Here is an 18,815-nt window from a genome sequence, read left to right as displayed (position 1 = left end):
GAGCGGTTTTGAATGAATGACTGCTGAGAGATTAAAGCTGTCTCCAAAGACTTATGTTCCTGGAACTTTGCAGCTCTCTGTGCGTATAACTGAGATGCTGTGTTACTGCTTTCAGTATTCTGTCTAGCTATACACTTATTAATCGAAAGTGCTCACTACAAATTTTGTGTAAAACTGACATTTTCTTTCAAAACTATCTGATTTCTAATTTCTGTGCTGTCTTTCCATTAATCATCACAATACCAAGTACTTATTGCAAAGGTGAAATTTCTGTAACCTCTTCAATTTCTCCTTAGGTAAAAGAAGAGGAGCAGTCGGCCAATCACACCTTGATGATTCAAGAGACACTGCAGCAGGCTTCAGTGGAGCTGTCTGAGCAGCATCACCTGGTAGTCTCATCAGATGAAGTGGAGGGAATTGAGACAGTGACTGTCTATACGCAGGGTGGAGAGGCTTCAGAATTCATAGTTTATGTTCAGGAAGCTATGCAGCCTGTAGAAGAACAAACTGTGGAACAATCGGTGCAGGAGCTCTAGAGAACAGTGTTCAAAGGAGATGGCTGCTTGATTTGCCAAAGCCAAAAGTTTGGGGTTTTCTTCCTAGCCAAAAGCAAGCAAGCTGACAAATTTTCAGTTCATTTGTGAAGCGAGACCTTGTTACTAGAGAGCGATCTGACTGGTTGGATTGTATCAGTAACTTAGACGTATTATGTACAAAACCTCCTCAGACTTTTTTTTTCTAAAAAATGTTTGTATTTTGAGGAACAAGTATTCTTCCCCTTCTTAGAAGATCTCTCACTTGATTCCTGTAAATCCCCACAAATACTGCCTGTTCAAAACCATGTTATGCCACAATCATAAAACATCTATAAAGGTAGCTAGAATGTCTAGAAAAGTCCATACAACCCATTTTATACATACTTAATATGTGCTTGACTGGAAGCAGAGTTGTTTTTTCTTAAAATTAGAAGGTCGTCTTATTTCTGAGTACATGCTTAGAATGTGTTTGCCGAGTTGTGGATCTAACACAAACAAAGGCTCAAGACTTTAATTAGAAACATACCACAGATGGACTGTAGTTTGTACTTGTGAGATGATCCTTTGAGTTTGGGAGGTATTTAAAGCCATATATGATAATTCTGGGTACCAGTAGGGGGACTGTTACTTAGATAATTGAATAATGATAACTCTTTCCATCCCACTGGATAATACCTGTCCAGTATCATATGATGAAACCAAACCTGTCAAATCAGTTAAATATTCTTTTGGTTTTAAGAAAAAAATTATATTTAAATGATTTGTAAATGCTATAAAAGATGTATGTTCATATGTTTTAAACAGACATGCTTGTAAATATGATTGTGTGAAAGAACTTGTACAAAAATCTTAAGTAAATATTGACAGGAATCTAGATATTCTTAATTATGCATGTATATAGTATCAGATTTTTCTTCATGATTCTTGAATTGTTTCTGATTTAATATTTTTAAATTTGAGCTATAAAAGCTATTAATTAATAACAAAATTGTCATGTTTTCTTCTAATGCTCTAATTTCTTAAGTGTTGGCTTCCCTTTCACAGCTAAGTAAAAAATGCTGTTTGGCATTGACTCTGTAAATTATTCCTCCAGTTAGTAGTCTCTAATGAAGAAAGTAGTGTAATGAAGTCTAGGCGGACCTTTCTATGGGATTGAACTTATTTATGGGCATTCTGGGTAGAAAAATGGAAAAAAAGCTTTTGACTAAGTTGACGTAATATAGTGAGTTGGTTGTCTGCCTCTTCTAAGTCTGCTGGGTTCTATTAATGCTATAGAAAATCAGAGTGCAAATATTTAGTGGTAGCTTCTCCCTTAACTGTGGTGATAGGGAATTTAAATTTATTAATGGAAAAGAACTGAAAATTGTTTGACTTTGGTGGTAGCTGTGCTCCAGTTGTCTTTTGTCTGGATTTGGAACGAACAAAAAGGTAAAACTTAAATCTTCCTGTTTGGCAAGCTCTGCTTCTGTTATCACCTAACAGCACAGGTTGTTTTTAGGGTAGATTCAACTCCTTTATCCAATTAATCTTTTCTGAGGGTTAAGTGACCTTTTCAGTTCAGGGGAGACAAGCAGTTACAGTTTTAAGTTAGTCAAGTAGCTCCCGTTTCTGAAGATTATGCACTCTTCCCACACGCTAGTAATTTTCATTAGCATTTACTACACTGTATGATCTTCTGTTTTTTTCTCTTTCTTTAACACCGAGGAGTATCCTGGCTTTAGGCTAACACTTGGCAAATATTCCTCCTTAAAAGCTTATGCATGCATAGATCGAGTAACTGATGGGCTAACTGATCTGCACAGCTAAGAACACATCAAATGTTTCTGGGAATGCGTTGAGCACAGAGGAGATGTAGGTCTTGGAATCATGCAAAGATTTTAAAAAATGGAAAAAGGAAGCTGCAAATAATTTTAGTGGCAGCAGGGTCTTATTTAATGGAAGCTAAGATTATGATGCTTGAAGCTGACTTCTTCAAAAGGTCTTACAGAAATTAAGTAGGAACATGAGTTCTGGAAGGACCTCGTTACAGAATGGTATAAGCATCTGTACACAAAGGGGAAAATTTGGGCCTCGCGGGGCAAAAGCCACAGGAGAGGGTATGGGAAATGGATGTTCCAAAATTTTTTACATCCCTTATTTTTTATATCCGCAGAGGGTAATTTCTCTTTCCTGAGTAGAGAAGAAGATGGGATCTACCTTTCTTTCTGATGTGGTTTGGCTTCTGTGGCTGGTTGTCGTTCCTCTTGATCCCAGCACCGTTTCTTGATACTAGTGATTTTAACCAGCTGTTGTAGCATCCTAACTTACCTGAAGCTGCACTAACAGAGCTTTTGTGCTGGATCTGTATCACTTATCTGCAAAATCCATGGGATGAAAGGAGAAAGGAACTGCATGCTTCTACTTTGCTCTTTCACCTCAAATTTTGGGTTGTATGAAATTACAGCTAGAGATGAGAGTACTACAGAGATGATAATGTTAGACCAATTGTTCCGACTATAAAAAGGAATTATACTCCTTGAGTATATATACTTGAAATGAATGCTTTTAATGGCATGTTTTCAAACAAGATTACAGAAGTGATACTGATGCAAGTCTGAGATTTTCAACATGTTTTAATAATTTTTGTGTAAAGTTACAAAGTTCTGAGTCCACACAGCATCCTAGTGCTGCCATATAAAATATGGCACTTAATCCATTCGGTCTTAATAAAGGAAAAGAAAAATGCTTTCACATTCCAATAAATTTGCTCACAACATGGACATGTGCTTTACAAACTTAAAAAACCCAAAACAAAAACAAAACACATAAAACCCCCCTGCATCTTAAGAATGAGCAAGTACTGTTAGCACAGTAGAGAAAGGAAGAAAGTAGCAGAAATAATATTGCAAGATATTCAGATAAATGTTTTAAGATCCAAGTGGGAAGAGAGTTTGGCATGTGAGGGAACCTGTTGGAGCTGTGTTCAACTGCAGGGTCAGGAGTTGATTTTTGGCTTGAACTCTTCGTGCCTGCCTAGGGAGGCGGCTTATCATTAGCTGCTCCAGATTGTTGAAGCTTCAGTAAAGTCAATGGAGAGATGAAAATTCACCCAGTGAGGAAGTTTTAAGTACCTGGCCCTTCTGAAAATCAAACTCTTGGCTAAAAGCATATTGAATACTTGAAACTGACCACTTTGGGAGAACTTTTTTCCAAAGTCGCACCTAATCTTTTATGGAGGTAGGAGAATTATCTACCAGCCTTCTGCCTTAAAAGACTGCAAGCCTGTCTTTTCTTGTCTTGCTTAAATGTGGAGTTTTATTTCTGTAAGAACAGTGACATTGAACTGAGGATTGTGCAACTAGTATTGAATTGAAAATTGATTTTTATTTTTTAATTCTTTTGATCTGAAAATAATGATAACTTATCAGAGTGCACATAGCAGAGCTGTGTGAAACAGATGGTGTACACAAAATCATAGCATATGGATTGTTATAGTTCGTTTTGTGGTTTGTGTTGGTTTTTTTTTTACACCAGATTACAATTTCTGCTATTTGTAGGTATGTTTGAGCGCTATCTGAAGGTTTAAACAGGGAGAGACATGAGCTCATTTGCAGACTGCATCATTAGCAAAAATGTGGTTTCTTTAGGTAGTGCTAATAATACCATCTTTGCTCATAAAGTGATAAACTGCAGATGTTCTTTTCCCTTTTGTAGTATGATGACAGTGAGGTTACTGAGTTGTACTGCACATGGTTTGACAGCTTCTCAATTTGCATTTCCAGCTTTCCCATCATTAGCAGACGTAACTTCCATCAATAGCAGCACTACTCCGTTTGTCTTTTTTTCTTCCTTGAAATGAGGACAACTTTTCATCTTGGAAGACTTTCATGTTCACTCAGTCAGAGATGTATTTTGGCACGTATCAAACTTGATATTATGACATAAATATGCAGTATCATCTCTGCTGTAATTCCACAAGGTACAGGTAATTGGTTAGGTGATCTTTCATGTGTTCCTGTTCTCAACTTGCCTGTATTGGGCTTTAGGTGATTAAAAGCAGTGCCACACATTTCAAAGGACTGCAAATTACAGAGCCCTTGTTGTATGTTCCTAACAAAAAATTCTGTTCAAGTCTGTTGAGTTCCCCTCTGTCAATCTTCAAGATGGTTGAGGCAGAGAAAGGAAGCCGTCGCGTGTTTCTTGGTAAATACTAATGGATAAAAATGCTCTGCTTATATGTAAACATAATTCCTTTCAGTCCGGTACAAAGCAGATCACAGCGCAAAATCACCATCCCAGAATGACTTTTTCTTTCTCAGAACATGTTTGCAATGACCAACCTGATCGCCTTTTCTCAGACTAACCAGCAAAATGTTTGAGTACAGAACATGTTGATGCTTATGGGAATGACTTGCCACAGACATAAAAAGCCATCAGCTATGACAGATATTTGTCAAGGGGTACAGACTCAGCCCTCAGTTGCGGTGGAGCTGAAGTTCAACATAAGAATGCTAGAAAGAGACTACTGCAGCTGCAGCAGCGTCTGGTTGGCAGGTGACTCCAGCTAGGCAGTATATTCCTGATCTGATAGCACTGTGTGCAGGAGGGGACTTCAACTGAAGAGTTCAAGAATTGCTTGCTTGTTTTAGTGCAGCTACCTATTTTCCTCTCTCTGCCCTCTAAATGAAGTTTAAGGTGCCTAATAAATTAATTTGTAAGCCCTTTGGATGAAGGAAAGGGATGGCAATAGTTATCCTAGTTTTTAAAAAAAAAAATCTTACATGCACACATTGCTCCCACACTCTTGACTCCTCTCCCCCCGAGGGGCGCAGGGGGTGGGGATGGGGGTTGCGGTCAGTCCATCACAGCCCCTCTCGGCCGCTCCTCCCTCCTCACACCTCTCCCTGCTCCAGCACGGGCCCTTCCCCGGGCTGCAGCCCTTCAGGGACAACCTGCTCCCGCCTGGGCTCTCCACAGGCCATAGTTTCTTCAGGGGAAGGCTACACTTGGTAGAGCTCAGTGTAACTGGATTGGCCTTTTTTTTTTAACTCAGTGGGTTTTTTTCTGCTGAGTTCAGCTGGTTCCATATCAGCCTACAACTCCTCAGAAACCAAGGCAGGAAGAAATTGGAGCTAAGGATTACAGAAAATGTTCTTTGTCCTTTCTCCTCTCTCTCTTGAATTGGGTTTACATAAGTTGACCAGGTGATTGATGCCAAGGGCCCATGTGTTCAGTGATCAACAATAAGGATTTAACCAGAGGAGAATAGGCAGGGCTTAGTGTGACAGAAAAACATGAAATGATGGGATGTCATTGAGTAAAAGAAATATTAGGCCAAATAACAGTATTAACGTACCATTGGGGAGAGCTATTAGCTTGAAAGATAGTACCTGAAATAGTAGAAGCTCCTCTCCTTGAGTTGCTCTGTTATTGCACTGAGTAAAATACAGCCAGACATTAGGACTGAGCCTGGTGGGAAGAACAGGGCAGCTGACCTCAACAGATTGTCTTACACCTCAGATTTCTGGGCATTTAATAACAACAAAGGAGAAAAAAATGACATAAGACCTGTTTTATATTCAGAGCCACACCTAACAAGGATGCTTGTCAGAGCTTATGCTGAAGGAATTGATGGGATGGGCATTGATGGGATGTTAAATAAGAGCAAAATTGTCACTTACATTTTCTCATTCTTATGTCACTTATTCTTCATGAAAAGTCCAGTGCAAGACTTGGAGTAGTGGTTGCCAGTAAAATACAAAACCAGAAAATAAACGTCTCTGACAGTGCTATAAATGACCTTTTTATTCTCTATAAAAATATTTTTTACAGTCTTGTTTGCTAGAAGTGGATGAGGAGGGAAATTACAGTCAATACATTGCGCAGAGCTCTGCCTGATTTTTTAAAAGCTATAATTTTTTGGAGAAAGCTGGAAATAAGTATCAGCTTCGGTAAATTAAAAGGGATCAAAAGATCTTCAGTGTTTTGGAATGAAATAAAACAATTAGTAGGAATTTATAGAACAAGCTTTGTTATGTTTTTTTCTTCAGTTCAAGGAATGTTATCTTCTGGAAAATAAGGGATCATTTTGTGTCGTGCACCCAAATGAAGTACACTGTAAGTGTATTTTACAGCAACACATAAGATATATGAAAATGAGCTACCATAGGAGCTACCTCATTTGTAATATTCTTTACGGGCTAGCAATGAAATAAAGGACAAAAATATCACAGTGGATTACAGCGCTAGTCAATGTTTTTACAATTTGTTTTGGAAATGGTTCCCCTTTTTGATTAGCCTTGATAGCATTTATTTTTCTACTACCATTAGGAGTGAAAATACTTTCTGGGAGCTGAAAGCTGAATGGGCTTGGAGTATTAAAAATAGAGTACAGACTTTTTTGGTGCTAGGTAGCTTGTTCAAATCCGTATTCAAATGGTAGTAATCAAGTATTTCCTTCATCTGATGGTAACTGAATGAGTTAAAGAGTTCAAATCCAAGATATGATAGAAAAGGTCCAAGTCAAAAAATCTCCATGTAATTGGGAATGAAGTAGCACGTCAGTTTTTACTGAAACAACAAAACTCCAAGCAGCCACGTGGAGCCTGAATTTAGGTCATCCTCAGAGTAGTTGAAAAACACATTAGTAGATCAGTGGAAAAGTTTCTGTGGCTGTTGTGATACAAGTTCTATGCCATGCCTTTTCTTCTCTGAAAATATGATTTGCAATTTTGCTGATGACAAGTGTCGGGTAGTTGGCTTTTTAGCTTATTCTGTCTGAAAGCTAACATCCAGTACAGAGATATTTTGTATTAGAACCACCCGGTCCAAGCTGCCAGAATTGGAATTTAAAAAGAAAAAAAAAAAAGATTTAAAGAGAACATGTTTTTGATGAGAGCACTCTTCACGAGTGGGACTGGAGTCAGAGTGGGAAGTAAATAATCCTAGGGCAACTGTAAGAACTTCGGACTGGAAAAAGAATGGAAAACAAATTAAGAAACTTTTTTTTTGTGGTCATGTTACCAGTTTTCATCATGTAACAAGCTCAGGACTGGTAATACACACCCAAATTTCATGAAAAAAAAAAAAAAATCATTGCTGATTTCACCTTGTGGCTTGTGTTGTCTCATTACAGCAAGTGCCTGTTCATGGCTCAACAGAAATAGGGTACATGAGTGATGCTCGGGAATACCAGTATATTATAATTTTCTAACTGATGTAAAAAAGCCTGGATGATTTATCCCCTGTCTTTACCTCTGGAGTTGTTTTGTGCATACCTCTTACCCCTTGATCAACGGTCAATCAGTTTATCCAGCAGAAACAGCCATCATTCACTTGCCACAAAGTTAGCCTAGGCAGCGACGTTCTACTTAAAGTTTGTTTTTAGTTTTTCTGGTTACATTTTAAATCTTTAAATAATGAATTGCATGTGAAGCCTTGTCTCTTTAGCGTGCGGTCCCCCTGGTGTGGAGCTGCTTTCCACTTCTATTTGGGTGATTCCGGTACCTTGGGTGTTGACTTGGAACTCCTGGGCACTGCCACGGCGCAAGAACTTTTTACTATGAATCGTAGTACTTGCAAGTTCTTCTGGCATAACTGTGCTCTTTTGTGAGGTCAGAAAACAGTTGAAACTACCAAAATTATTTACTGAAGTGCTAGACAGATGTCCACTTTTAAACCTAGAGGTGTTCACTAAAGGCAGTGTGGTCCTCAGGTGCTGTTCTCTTCCATTTGCTAGAGGTTACTCGGTAGCTTTGACAGCAGAGAAGGTCATGTAGGAGCTCTCTAATCTTCTCCAAGGAAACTGGAACATTAACTTAATCCCATACACTTCCCTTGAAGCATATTAGAGAGTTTCACCTGAGCCCTCTGCTCACGGAGCTGTTGGGCAACCTCAAGGAGGTGGCTGATCATGAGTGTTCGGGGACTTCACTGTTATCAACCAATGTGGTTAGCTGTGGAAAAGGGTGCAATGGTGACTGGATAAAACTCCGTACACTGGTATAGCTAAGGCTGGGAATATCAAAGACGTTTTAGTTTTGTATTACTTGAATGTGTTTCTTATGTAGAATAAATTATTTTCCCATTTGCCTGAATAGAATATTTTTTTCCTGGCAAAAGGTCTTTGCTAACACAATAGCATCTGCATTAGAAATGTGTCCCACTATAGTTCGCTCTCTCTCTCTTAAGGTGTGATTTAAAAAAAAAACAACCAAAATATGGACAAAGCTGTAGACGATGTACTTCAGCCAGTCTCAGTGCTTTAATTTTTCTGGGTGAGAATAGAAAAAAAAACCCCAACAAAATCAAAACCAACTAGCTGACAGAGAATTTAAATTTGTATGTACTTTAGCAGAAAATAAATAACAGAGGGCCTGCCACAATGGTTGTGTTATACTTTTTAGTGATTAGTCTAATACTATTTTTATTTTACTTTTCCTGAAGCTACAGCAGAACTTCCAGCTTTCCATACGATGCATTTAACTACAGAGCCTCTCCAGAGCCTTGTCTGAGAGAGGAAAACAAGGGAAGCCCGCAATACTACGAGACTTTTGTGTAAAGATGCAAGATGTTACTTTTGACTAAACCTAACATTTGTTTAGTCAAAACAGGGAGTCAGGGTGAAATCTATTCCTGATATTCTATACTAAGCAAGATGTACTATGTGCAAAGTTTACTAGTTTTTTGGTTTGGGTTTGGGTTTGGTTTGTGGTTTTTTTTTTAACCATCACCTTAAAAACTGTTAGAGCAGGAAGCAAAGTGTTAACACAAGATCTGGCAAGAATTGATAAAATGGAAATATATTGCTATGTCTTATATTCTGGAGTTAATATAGACCTATTTATTTTGCTATTAGTTTGTACTAGAGCAGAATTTAGTCACTGGTCGATCTTGTGGTAGGTGCTGTAAAATCACACCAAAAATCCTTGCCCAAATCATCTTACTCTTTAAGGAGGCAAGATTGATATGAGTTCTTAAAGGACAGTTTTTCCGTATCTGTAAATGGAGAACTAGAGTAGGGGGTAGCTGTAAATCTGTGGCAGAGCCAAGAGAAGCCAGGTATCCTTGTGTTGTCTTTCCTCTTGAGATACAAAACATAAGGAACATGTTGCAGAAAAGACTACAGGCAGGTGGAGGGAAGCATATGCGGAACCTCTCCTGGAAAAAAGCTTTTCTCACAGCTGAAAGGGGTCTTGACTGACATTCCTCTCTACTGTCTTTGTACAGTGCAGTGCCTTTATGCAATGCAGCGTGGAGACAGTGCCATACATAGTTGGGTCTGTGTGGGTCTGTAGCTCTGTGAACAAGTGAGTGCCTGGAGCTTCTTGAATTCTGGGAACTGGTATTTCTGTGGCAGGGGGAGTGGAAGCATGAAAGGAGAGATGCCGGCTGAAGGATGGCAGCATGCTCTCAGTTGTTAACGCTGGTTTTCAAACAGTTACGTTTTTGGGTAGTATTCTTACATGGGAATCTAGGTGGGACTGGCTTTCAAGATCTGTAGATGCATAAAATGAGTGTATTTTGTCATATAGCTACTGTCAGCCTCTAGTGGTAGACGTTAGTAGATACCAAGGTAGAAGTGTAACACCAAAGCAGGTGTAAACACAGCTTGCAAAACCACAGGTAAGGGATATTCTTGAAAAGCCCAAATTTGTCATGTTGCAAGAGAGAAGTATGTCTGTCTTGATTTAACGATATTAATGCATTTAGCAGCAAAATTCTGTATTTATACTATTCTATAGATAAGCCACCAGGACTTCTTTCCCTCTGCTCATCCCTTGAAGCAATGAAAGTGTGTTGTCTTAAGCTACAAACTTTGTTTTTTACTTTCTTCTCTCTTTTCACTGCCTAGTTCACTAGCTGTTAGTGTCTGTACTTTATGCTTAAGTTGTTTCACAAAGACTTCAGGGCACTGAGTGCTGTGAGGCATCAGTAAGGTTTCTACGCTAGGTGTCCTACATCACAGTTCACTGTAAAGCCAGATTGTCATTTAATTGCATATTTCCCAGTTGAGCCAAGATCCATCTGAATTGGACATTCATGCTTATTCCCTTGCGCTATATATTCAGAAGAATATGCCTTGCCACTTCTGCTCTGCGCTCAGATCTCTTGATGCTCTTTTGTTATGCTGAATGCTTAGCTTGGTCCATTTTTCAACCTTTGTTCAAGGCAGTTTGCTTTATCCACATACTCTGAAATTTAAAGGGATTCTGTGTATTAAAGGATTTTACTTGTTCTGAGACGATAGATCCTGCTTATAAACCAGAAGGCACTAAGACTTGGATACTGTGTGATTTACTGCAAACCCAAACCATTTCACTGAGGCTGACACCACAAGGGTATACAAAATTGTGTTTAAATCACCCTCCCAGTGATTTAGAAGGACTAGTTAAATACCTGATTTAGAAACTAATAATTGAGCCTATGTGAGCTGGCAATTATGCATGCAGTAATTGCATGTTAGGAGCATGTATCATGAAAATGGGAACCAATGGGATTATACCACTTCTCAGGAGGTTTTAGAGATTGAGAGGAACAGCTAGTGTGGTTAAAAACAAAATTAGCTATGCATATGTAGAGATTATAAAGCATCAGCACACAAACAGAACTAATTCTCCAATGCCAATGAGCTTGGGAGCTCACCGCCACTGAGCGAGCATCCAGCTGCACAGGGCGTTGAGGTGGGAGCTGGATAGTAATTCCTGCGCTCCTGACACACAGGTGGCTGGGGGACTCTTGCAATATCTGGAATACGAGATGAAGCTGCTGTAAAAATAGATGCTCAGGACTTGCTGAAGAGCTGCACCGCCGGTTTCTCAGCATCCAAAGGTCAAGTCTTATTTGCATAAACAGAGCATTGCAACAGCTCTCCACGCAGGCCACAGCCCGCAAAGATCCCAGTATGCTGCGGTGTGTTTTGAGCCAAGTGCCCTTGTGATGATTTTTGTTTTCATAGTGTTGTAGGCAGGGGGTGAGCTTCTAAGAACTCAGTCCAGTGAAAGAGGTAGTTTAAAACTTTCACCGGTAACATATACATTATCCTAGCAGAAATGCCCAACTAACAATAAAGCATTTCTCCCTAGATGTAGCTCTCTCTTACATTCAGTTACACAAAACTTGTGAAGCTGTCTATAATAAGGTGGTCTGCTGGCTGCAAATAGTGTCACAGTCCTTCTGAGTTATTCTTGCCCTTCTTTTTTGTCATTTGTAAGATAAAAATAGTAGAGGTTAAAGCAGTATCATTCTTTAGTTAGTGACAGGTAGCTACAACTTAAGTAAGGATGCAATTCCTTTTTTGATTGAAAATGAATTTTAGTAATCTTAAAAAGGAAATTCATAGGATGATGATCTTGAAGATTTCACAGATCTAGATGTCCAGGTCTGGTCATCAGAGGTGAGAAGTACTTTGTGTGTCCTCTGAAGTGTTTGAATATCATGAAGTTTTTGAAAATCAAGCAGTATGTAACACAACCTGGACTTCCAGTCTTAGTTTCTCCTTTCTTAACATGGGTATCAAGAGTACTTGCCTACATCATGACTGGCATAACAATATGCTTATTAAGTCTGCATAACAGAAAACCAACAGAGGACAGAAGGATTTTGGAAGCTGGGATCAACATTGAAGATGTTGTGGATATCTTGGAGACGTGTCTGGCCTTGTTTCCTAAAAGGACCTTGGACCTTGGTTGTAGGTAGCTTGTCTCCAGTCCTGCTTCTGCCCCTGTCTCCTGGCTGGACCTCAGACCTACACTGTAGCTTTGTCTGCAGCCATGCCTCCTGCCCAGTCTCCTGTTGTTCCTCACTGTGTTCCCCAGGTGAACCCTGGACCTGATTCATCACCTTGCCTTGTCTGGGACTGCCGATGGACCCTGTTACAACCACCGGGCTCTGCCCATGCAGTTTTAGGTCTGATTGAAAGACTGAACAAAGCAGTTGGACCCTAGTGTGTGATGTCCTTGTGAGTGCTACTGCAATATGAATATTTGGGAATAATTAGCTTGACCATTTAAACATGTCTAATGCTCTCTGTGGCCTTTACGTAGCTGCAAAGCACAAACATGAGCCAAAGCAAGTACATCTATCCCAACTTCATTATGTATATTTGTAAGTAATTTGAACATTGGTTTCCTAAACACTTTTTAAATTTATAGTGTAAAACTAGAACTTCAGTTCTAAATCCCAAATTAAGTTGTTTGGCACTAAAAAGAAGCCTGGAAAATTAATTCATCTGTACATTAAGAACTTTAAGCATTAGAAGACGTCTTCCACACTATCTATCTATGCTAAGGCCTGAGATGTCGCTGAAATTTTGAAAGGAAAATGTTGCCTTAATGCAAAGTAAACTACTCTATTTAATTTTTTTTCTAATCTGCATATTAATTACTGTCACACAGCTGATGCAGTGGGCTGCAGCTAGATTCATCCCATTTAAATCAGTTTAATCCCTTGCAAGCTTGCAAAAGTAATTATTCTGCATTTCCATCTAACACTGTGTAATAGAAGCTTCAATCTGTTCAGCTCCTGCTCCAGACCCTTGGTGACCTTTGTGCTCATATGCCAGCAACACTGACTGCAATTAATTTCTTCTCTCATTGGGAGCCTTCTTACATTGATCTACTCTTCATAAAAGATGGTAAACTCCTACCTGCTGGATTACCCTTTGAATATTCTCTCTCTCTCTCATTTTTATTTTTATCAACTGCAAGGTTTGGGTCATGCATTTCATGGCATGGCTTTCTTGTTCAGCGTGTAGACCATATTGCCGTTAATTTCTGGTAGCGTTTCCTCGCTTTGGCCAGCTCAGCACTCTCTGGGAGTGCAGCAGCTTCTCTGCATCTGCTCCATGTGTTACATTTCTGCCTTGGCAACGAAACGTTCTGTGCCACTTAATTTGTCCTTTGGCTGAATTCGTCTGCTTTATCAGCTTGATTTAACTGACCATCTAGTGAACCTGAGGTGTGAGCCATTTCATCTGACTGGGGGGCAGCGTATTACAGTGGGTAGAGCCACTTTGTGGTGGTGATACAGCAAACATTAATGTGGCAGAGATCTCCCTTAAAAGGCTTGAATTTCATTCTACTTTAGGGCTATATAGTCCATAGAAAATCCTCATACATTTGGGCTTCAGATTCTCCCATTTATTCCTTACCTCTTTTGCAAAATTCATTTCCAATTCAGAGCTCATTGAGCCTGAGCCTTTCTTCAGTGGCCATCATTAACACAATGACGGTAATCACTCTTTCATGAGTGTTGCTATTATCTTGCCTGGTTTTCAGAAGTGTTAAGAGAAAACAGCAAAGACATCACTTGATGTCAAACATACATATATATATATATATTTGCATGACATTCAGATGAACTGAACAACTTGCAGAGCTGTGACTGTTTCTATCAAGTGATCCAGAATAATTGAAGTTATCATTACAAGTGTCTTGTAGCCTTTCTTCTGGGTACAGGTGACAGTTTATTGCAATCATTCTACATAGCTAAACAAGATGTAGAAAATGCGCAGCTCTACAATACAGGGCAATTTCACAACTTTTCAGCCTTCACAGGTGATTCAGAGATTAGTCCACCTACAATTTTTCCTACGTTACTTAGTATGTTATTTTTATGTGTATGTTTAATCCTTTTATATAATCCTGCTTCCTTGTTAATCTTTCAGGGACAGATAATTACAACTGTTTGAACTGGAATCTCAGCCATGTTGAGACCGGTGGCAATCCAACAGTAATGCAGAGAGGTGAGCAAGATGGAGCTTATTGCAACTGCTATGTTTAGATATGTGCATATTATTAACTAACAGATACCATTTTATTATACACAATGACATTACAGAGCAATGATAATCATTTACTTACCATTGTTAAATATTTCTGTAGCTGTAGCAATTGAAACCTCAGTTGGGGTCCTTCACAGTAGGTGCTTCCTATGCACCTGAGAAATTACAGTCCAACCAGTCTGCAAGTTGAATTCTGAGGTACTTGCATTGTCCAGTGAACTGTCTTACCTGCAAAGTATTCTGCCAAAACTGATCAAACTGTTTTCGCACTGCAAATAAAGGACCTAGTGTCTTGACAACTTGGGAATGATGTAAAGATGATGATCCTCAGCTGCCCACCCTTTCACACTCTCCCCATGGTTTTTGCCGTGTGAAGCAGCTGCTAAACTTCTGATTTGCATTCTGATAATACAAGGTAATCTCAGATCATATTACCATTGTGCATCGGGTTCAGTACTTTGGGAGCAGCTGAGCTGTTCATACAGCAAGAGAGGGAACCCTTAATGGCGGGTAGTGTCAGCAGGTGCTGTGGCCATCTGGGCACGCCACCTCTGTTCACTGGTCAGAGCCCTACAGGTGTGAAAATGAAAATTTGGCCCCAAATGGTCAAGGAAATTGCAGGAGGAAAGGGAATTTTGATATCCCAACACAGTCACTGTTGGATCAGTTTGTCACTCCCTGAGATCAAGAAGAGTTTTGTTGATAATTTCAGAGGCAAAACTCAGTGCACTTTCCCACCATGGGACTGGAAAACATAACAGTCTAGATGAATATGGAAAAATGTAACATAAAATCAAATTCTCAAACGCTCAAGAAATAGGTTTCATTCTGTATAAAGGAGAAACCCATCTGGCAGCTGCTGACGATTCAAAATGTCAAAGATTACATGTTAATTGACTCTCTAGCTAGGAGTTGCTTATTACCTTTCAGTAAAGTCTGTGTGCAAGACAAATTGAGCTTTGAGAAACGCGTGGAACAGCCGTGAAAGTACTCTAATGGGAAAAAACATCATGTGCAAAGGACATCAAAAGTCTGCCCCTGTTTGCTGTTCTGCCTCATTCTTTCTCCCTTTCTAGTTGCTAATAGTTCCAGCCCCGCTATGCAGCTTTTTAATTAACATCTCTTATTTTATAAAAATGGTGGGGGTAATGCTGCCCCAACCTCCAGTCACTGAGTGCATAGATTGGAAAAAAATTGTTTCTAGTCACAAACATGAGATGGAGAAGTAACAAAAGAATGGGAAAAAAACCTGCTTTCTAAACCACCAGGTCTCTCTGAGTCTGATCCAAAATCCAATGAAAGAAAGGAGATCCTTTTTCCATCGGCCTCAGTGGGCTTTGGAGAGAGCGCTCTGTTCGAGCGAGTGCCAGCTGTTCTCCTTTAGCGATTGTAATTGGTAACAGTGCTGCTGTAGCTAAGGATAAAGGAAGCAGCGTTCAATGTCTCCATGGGAAAAAGAATGCCCTTGTAACATCTTGTCCCCTGTGTTTATAATAGCAACATGTAGTGAACATTTGCCAAGGGTATGATGGTTGAATGCTGGATATGCCCCGTTAAAGCACTGCAGCCTGCTCTGAGGGCACGGTGGATTCAATAGACTGGCATCGGCATCTCTAGCTATGATGACTTAATGCTTGATTCGCACTTGCCTGCATCCATTTACCTGGGAAGATCAAAGTGCTGGAAATTAGGAAACTCATTAAGGCTCCCAGCCCCTTCTTGGAATCAGCATCCTGAACAGGTGCTTAGATACTCTGTAATGGACATTGCATATTAAGTGAATAGAGCAATTTTGTCTAAACGCATCAAGCATGTGCCCCCCTGTTGCAGGCAGGGAGGGAGGGAGAGAGGGGGGCTGCAAGTTGCTGCCAGACTCAGAGGGAGCCCCAGAACACTTGGCGCTGCCTGTTGAAAACAAACCCACTGCTTCCAAGCGTCTGAGAAAGGAAGCAGGATTGTTTTCTTTACGAACCTTTGCAAAGCAGTTTGTGATGCTTCAGCACAGAAGGAAGGTACGCGGCATGTCCCGCATGCACGATCCTGCACAGGTTTTGGGAAGCCTCCAGCAGTGCTGGGGGTTAACCGCGCCCTGCCAGCTCAGGCCCAAAAGCTCCATAGCACCGATGGGAAACAGTTCTTTCCATCTGTGGCTTTTTATTATCTGTCCTAAAAGTGTCTCCTATCACTTTTGCTAAAAAAGAGAGCCTTTTTTTTTCCCCCTCAAGCCCCCAGAGACACCATTATCATACAAGCTTTAGCTGGGTGCTGATCCCAAAGCAGCATTTAAAGTTGGTGCTTTTTGCAGTGCGATCAATCCAAATACATAACCGGAGGAAAAGCAACAAGCAGAAGCAGACCTGCACATCACCAGGCATCATTAGCATCCAGCTTCTTCTTTGGGGGACAAGAGTGCAGACCGCACATTGAAAAGTGGCAGATTTCTGTTATCGGAGGGTGAAGAGAATGACAGGTCATGCCAGCATTTGTCACAACTGCGTCAGGGATTGAATGACAAAGGACGGACAGGAATGTGTCTCTCCCGGCAGATAGTCAAAGATAGTAGCCTGGAGTCAGAGCCACCCTTGTCACTCAGCCATTGTGAAATGCTACAAAGAAACAGCAGCTGCCCTGCCATTTAGAAGCAGCATGAATTATTAATGGAGCACTTGTAAAAGTAAGTTACCAAAAAAAAAAAAAGAAAAAAAAGTCAGCATGCTATGCTGCAAATACAGTGATAACAATTCCCTTCCCTCTTCTTTTCTCTTTTTATCAGATGATGGAGCATTCTGGGTTGGTTGCTTCTATTCCCACTTAATAAGCGAGCGGGGTAGGAGTGACACAGCCCGGGTTCTGAACAGATTCTGCATGTTTTTTCCCTAGTAAATGTTTTGGATCTCTTCTCCCTTTACAAAACCCTCTATATAAAACCCTGAATGCATACGGTAAAGTTTCTCCCCCCCCCCCAAGTCCCTTCCAATAATGTAAGTTCTCTCTTTTTTTTTCTGAGAAGTTTGTCAACTTGTGCAAACTGGCAAGATCGGGTCTGCTCTGTTGTTGACTTTTAAGTGGAATACCAGTTTTTCTTTTCACAAAGTATAGGGGATTGTGGGGTTAAAGTAATCAATTGGATTTTAAAGTTTAATTGCTGCTGGTCTGTGGTCCAGAGAAATTTCTCCTTGAGTGTTCAAACTGAAAGGCAGCTGTGTAGGCAGGCAGTAAATAACAAACTTGAGATGATTTGCATTAGTGTTTTTAAAGAAATCAAGGATTTATAACCTATTACTTTGTACCGGTGCTCTTCTAAATCCCGGCTGCAGGATTTCTTTGAATTAGCGATGTGCTTGTGCTAGCCTTTAATTTTTTCTCAAGTGCTCTTACGTCCCTTCCTTCTATTTTGCCCTCACAAAGACACACGACTTGGGTCTGACAGCCTGAAAACATTCTTGATGGGTTAAAATTAGCTCCTTTTTTCACCTCCTTTGTGTCTAAGGTGCACTTGTAATGCTGGAGGTGATTTGTAACCCTGCCAGCAAAGCACAGGGAAATGGAAGTTCTGAGTCATCATTTCCATAAATGCGGTTTGTAGGACACCGTGGGGACCCTTATGGGGTGTGAATGGTTTCGTGCTCTGCTGGGTCGAGGGAAATGCTCTGTGTGTCTGTATTCCAGTTCATGCTCGTTTTCTGTCAAACATTTGTTTGTTCCTGGCCCTCTCTAATCCTCAGCTTACAAAATAACTCGCATATTCCATCTCCTCCTAACTACTGCGCTGTACAGCTGCAGAAAGGCAGCTGAGCCCATCTGCAGTATAACAAAATGTGAGAAAACAGAAAAGGGCATCGGCAGCGCTATCGGATATTGCAGTGAATCCCTGGATGCAATGTTTTGTTATTAAGTTCATACTCGATAGTCATTCTGAGGAGTTGTTTTACTGGGCTCTGAATACTTTCCCTTAAGAGCAGCAAGGATAAACTTCACACCGATTTGAGCAAAGGCTGTGATAAATCTGAGTGAGGTTAAATGTGATATAAATATCTGCATTAACAAAAGAGCAGCTGGCAGTGGCTATATCTCACAGGGTGAGATGAAGGGAGTGAGATACACGTGGTCTAGCGGTATCATGGGCTCTCTGTGTGGGAGGAGATGCTGCCCTGCAGCCCTCTCACCACTGGTCCCCAGGAGTAGAAGTCAAGGAAGAACGGTCCCTTGGGCATGGGGCACTGCCCGGGCTGTTTTATGGACAGATGAACAGAGGATTTGTGTTTATGGTGTTGTCTGGCACCTTCCAGCAGCGTTAGGTACAAACACGTTTTAAAAGGAAAAATAAAATCCTCACCTCCCACAAGAAGTGAATAGAAATATGTCTCCTGCTGCTGTGATGCTGCCTATAACATAAATAGAGCTTCACGTTCCTCCAAAAGCTCTTTCATAGCCTTTTAAACAGACACGATAAACTGTTCTTGGTAGTAGATAACAAACCTTTCTTTGCATGATTCTGACTGACAAACGAGCAGAAA

The 18,815-nt window shown here is 40.3% G+C and overlaps 1 protein-coding gene across 1 annotated transcript in view; it reads left to right on the top strand.

Moving 5' to 3' along the window:
- ZFAT (zinc finger and AT hook domain containing) overlaps positions 1-1,540 on the top strand; it is an 81,094-nt gene extending 79,554 nt beyond the window's left edge. The window contains exon 15 of the mRNA XM_009323368.1: positions 297-1,540. Within this exon, the coding sequence (XP_009321643.1) occupies positions 297-536 (240 nt within the window). The 3' untranslated portion in view covers positions 537-1,540. The remainder of the gene's footprint in view (positions 1-296) is intronic.
- The last annotated feature ends 17,275 nt before the right edge of the window (positions 1,541-18,815 follow it).

This window comes from Pygoscelis adeliae, unplaced genomic scaffold (genome assembly GCF_000699105.1).
Source record: "Pygoscelis adeliae isolate BGI_AS28 unplaced genomic scaffold, ASM69910v1 Scaffold103, whole genome shotgun sequence".
In the NCBI taxonomy this organism is placed as follows: Eukaryota; Metazoa; Chordata; class Aves; order Sphenisciformes; family Spheniscidae; genus Pygoscelis; species Pygoscelis adeliae.
The sequence above is the reverse complement of the archived record's forward strand: the minus strand, read 5'-3'. Positions and strand labels throughout refer to the sequence as shown.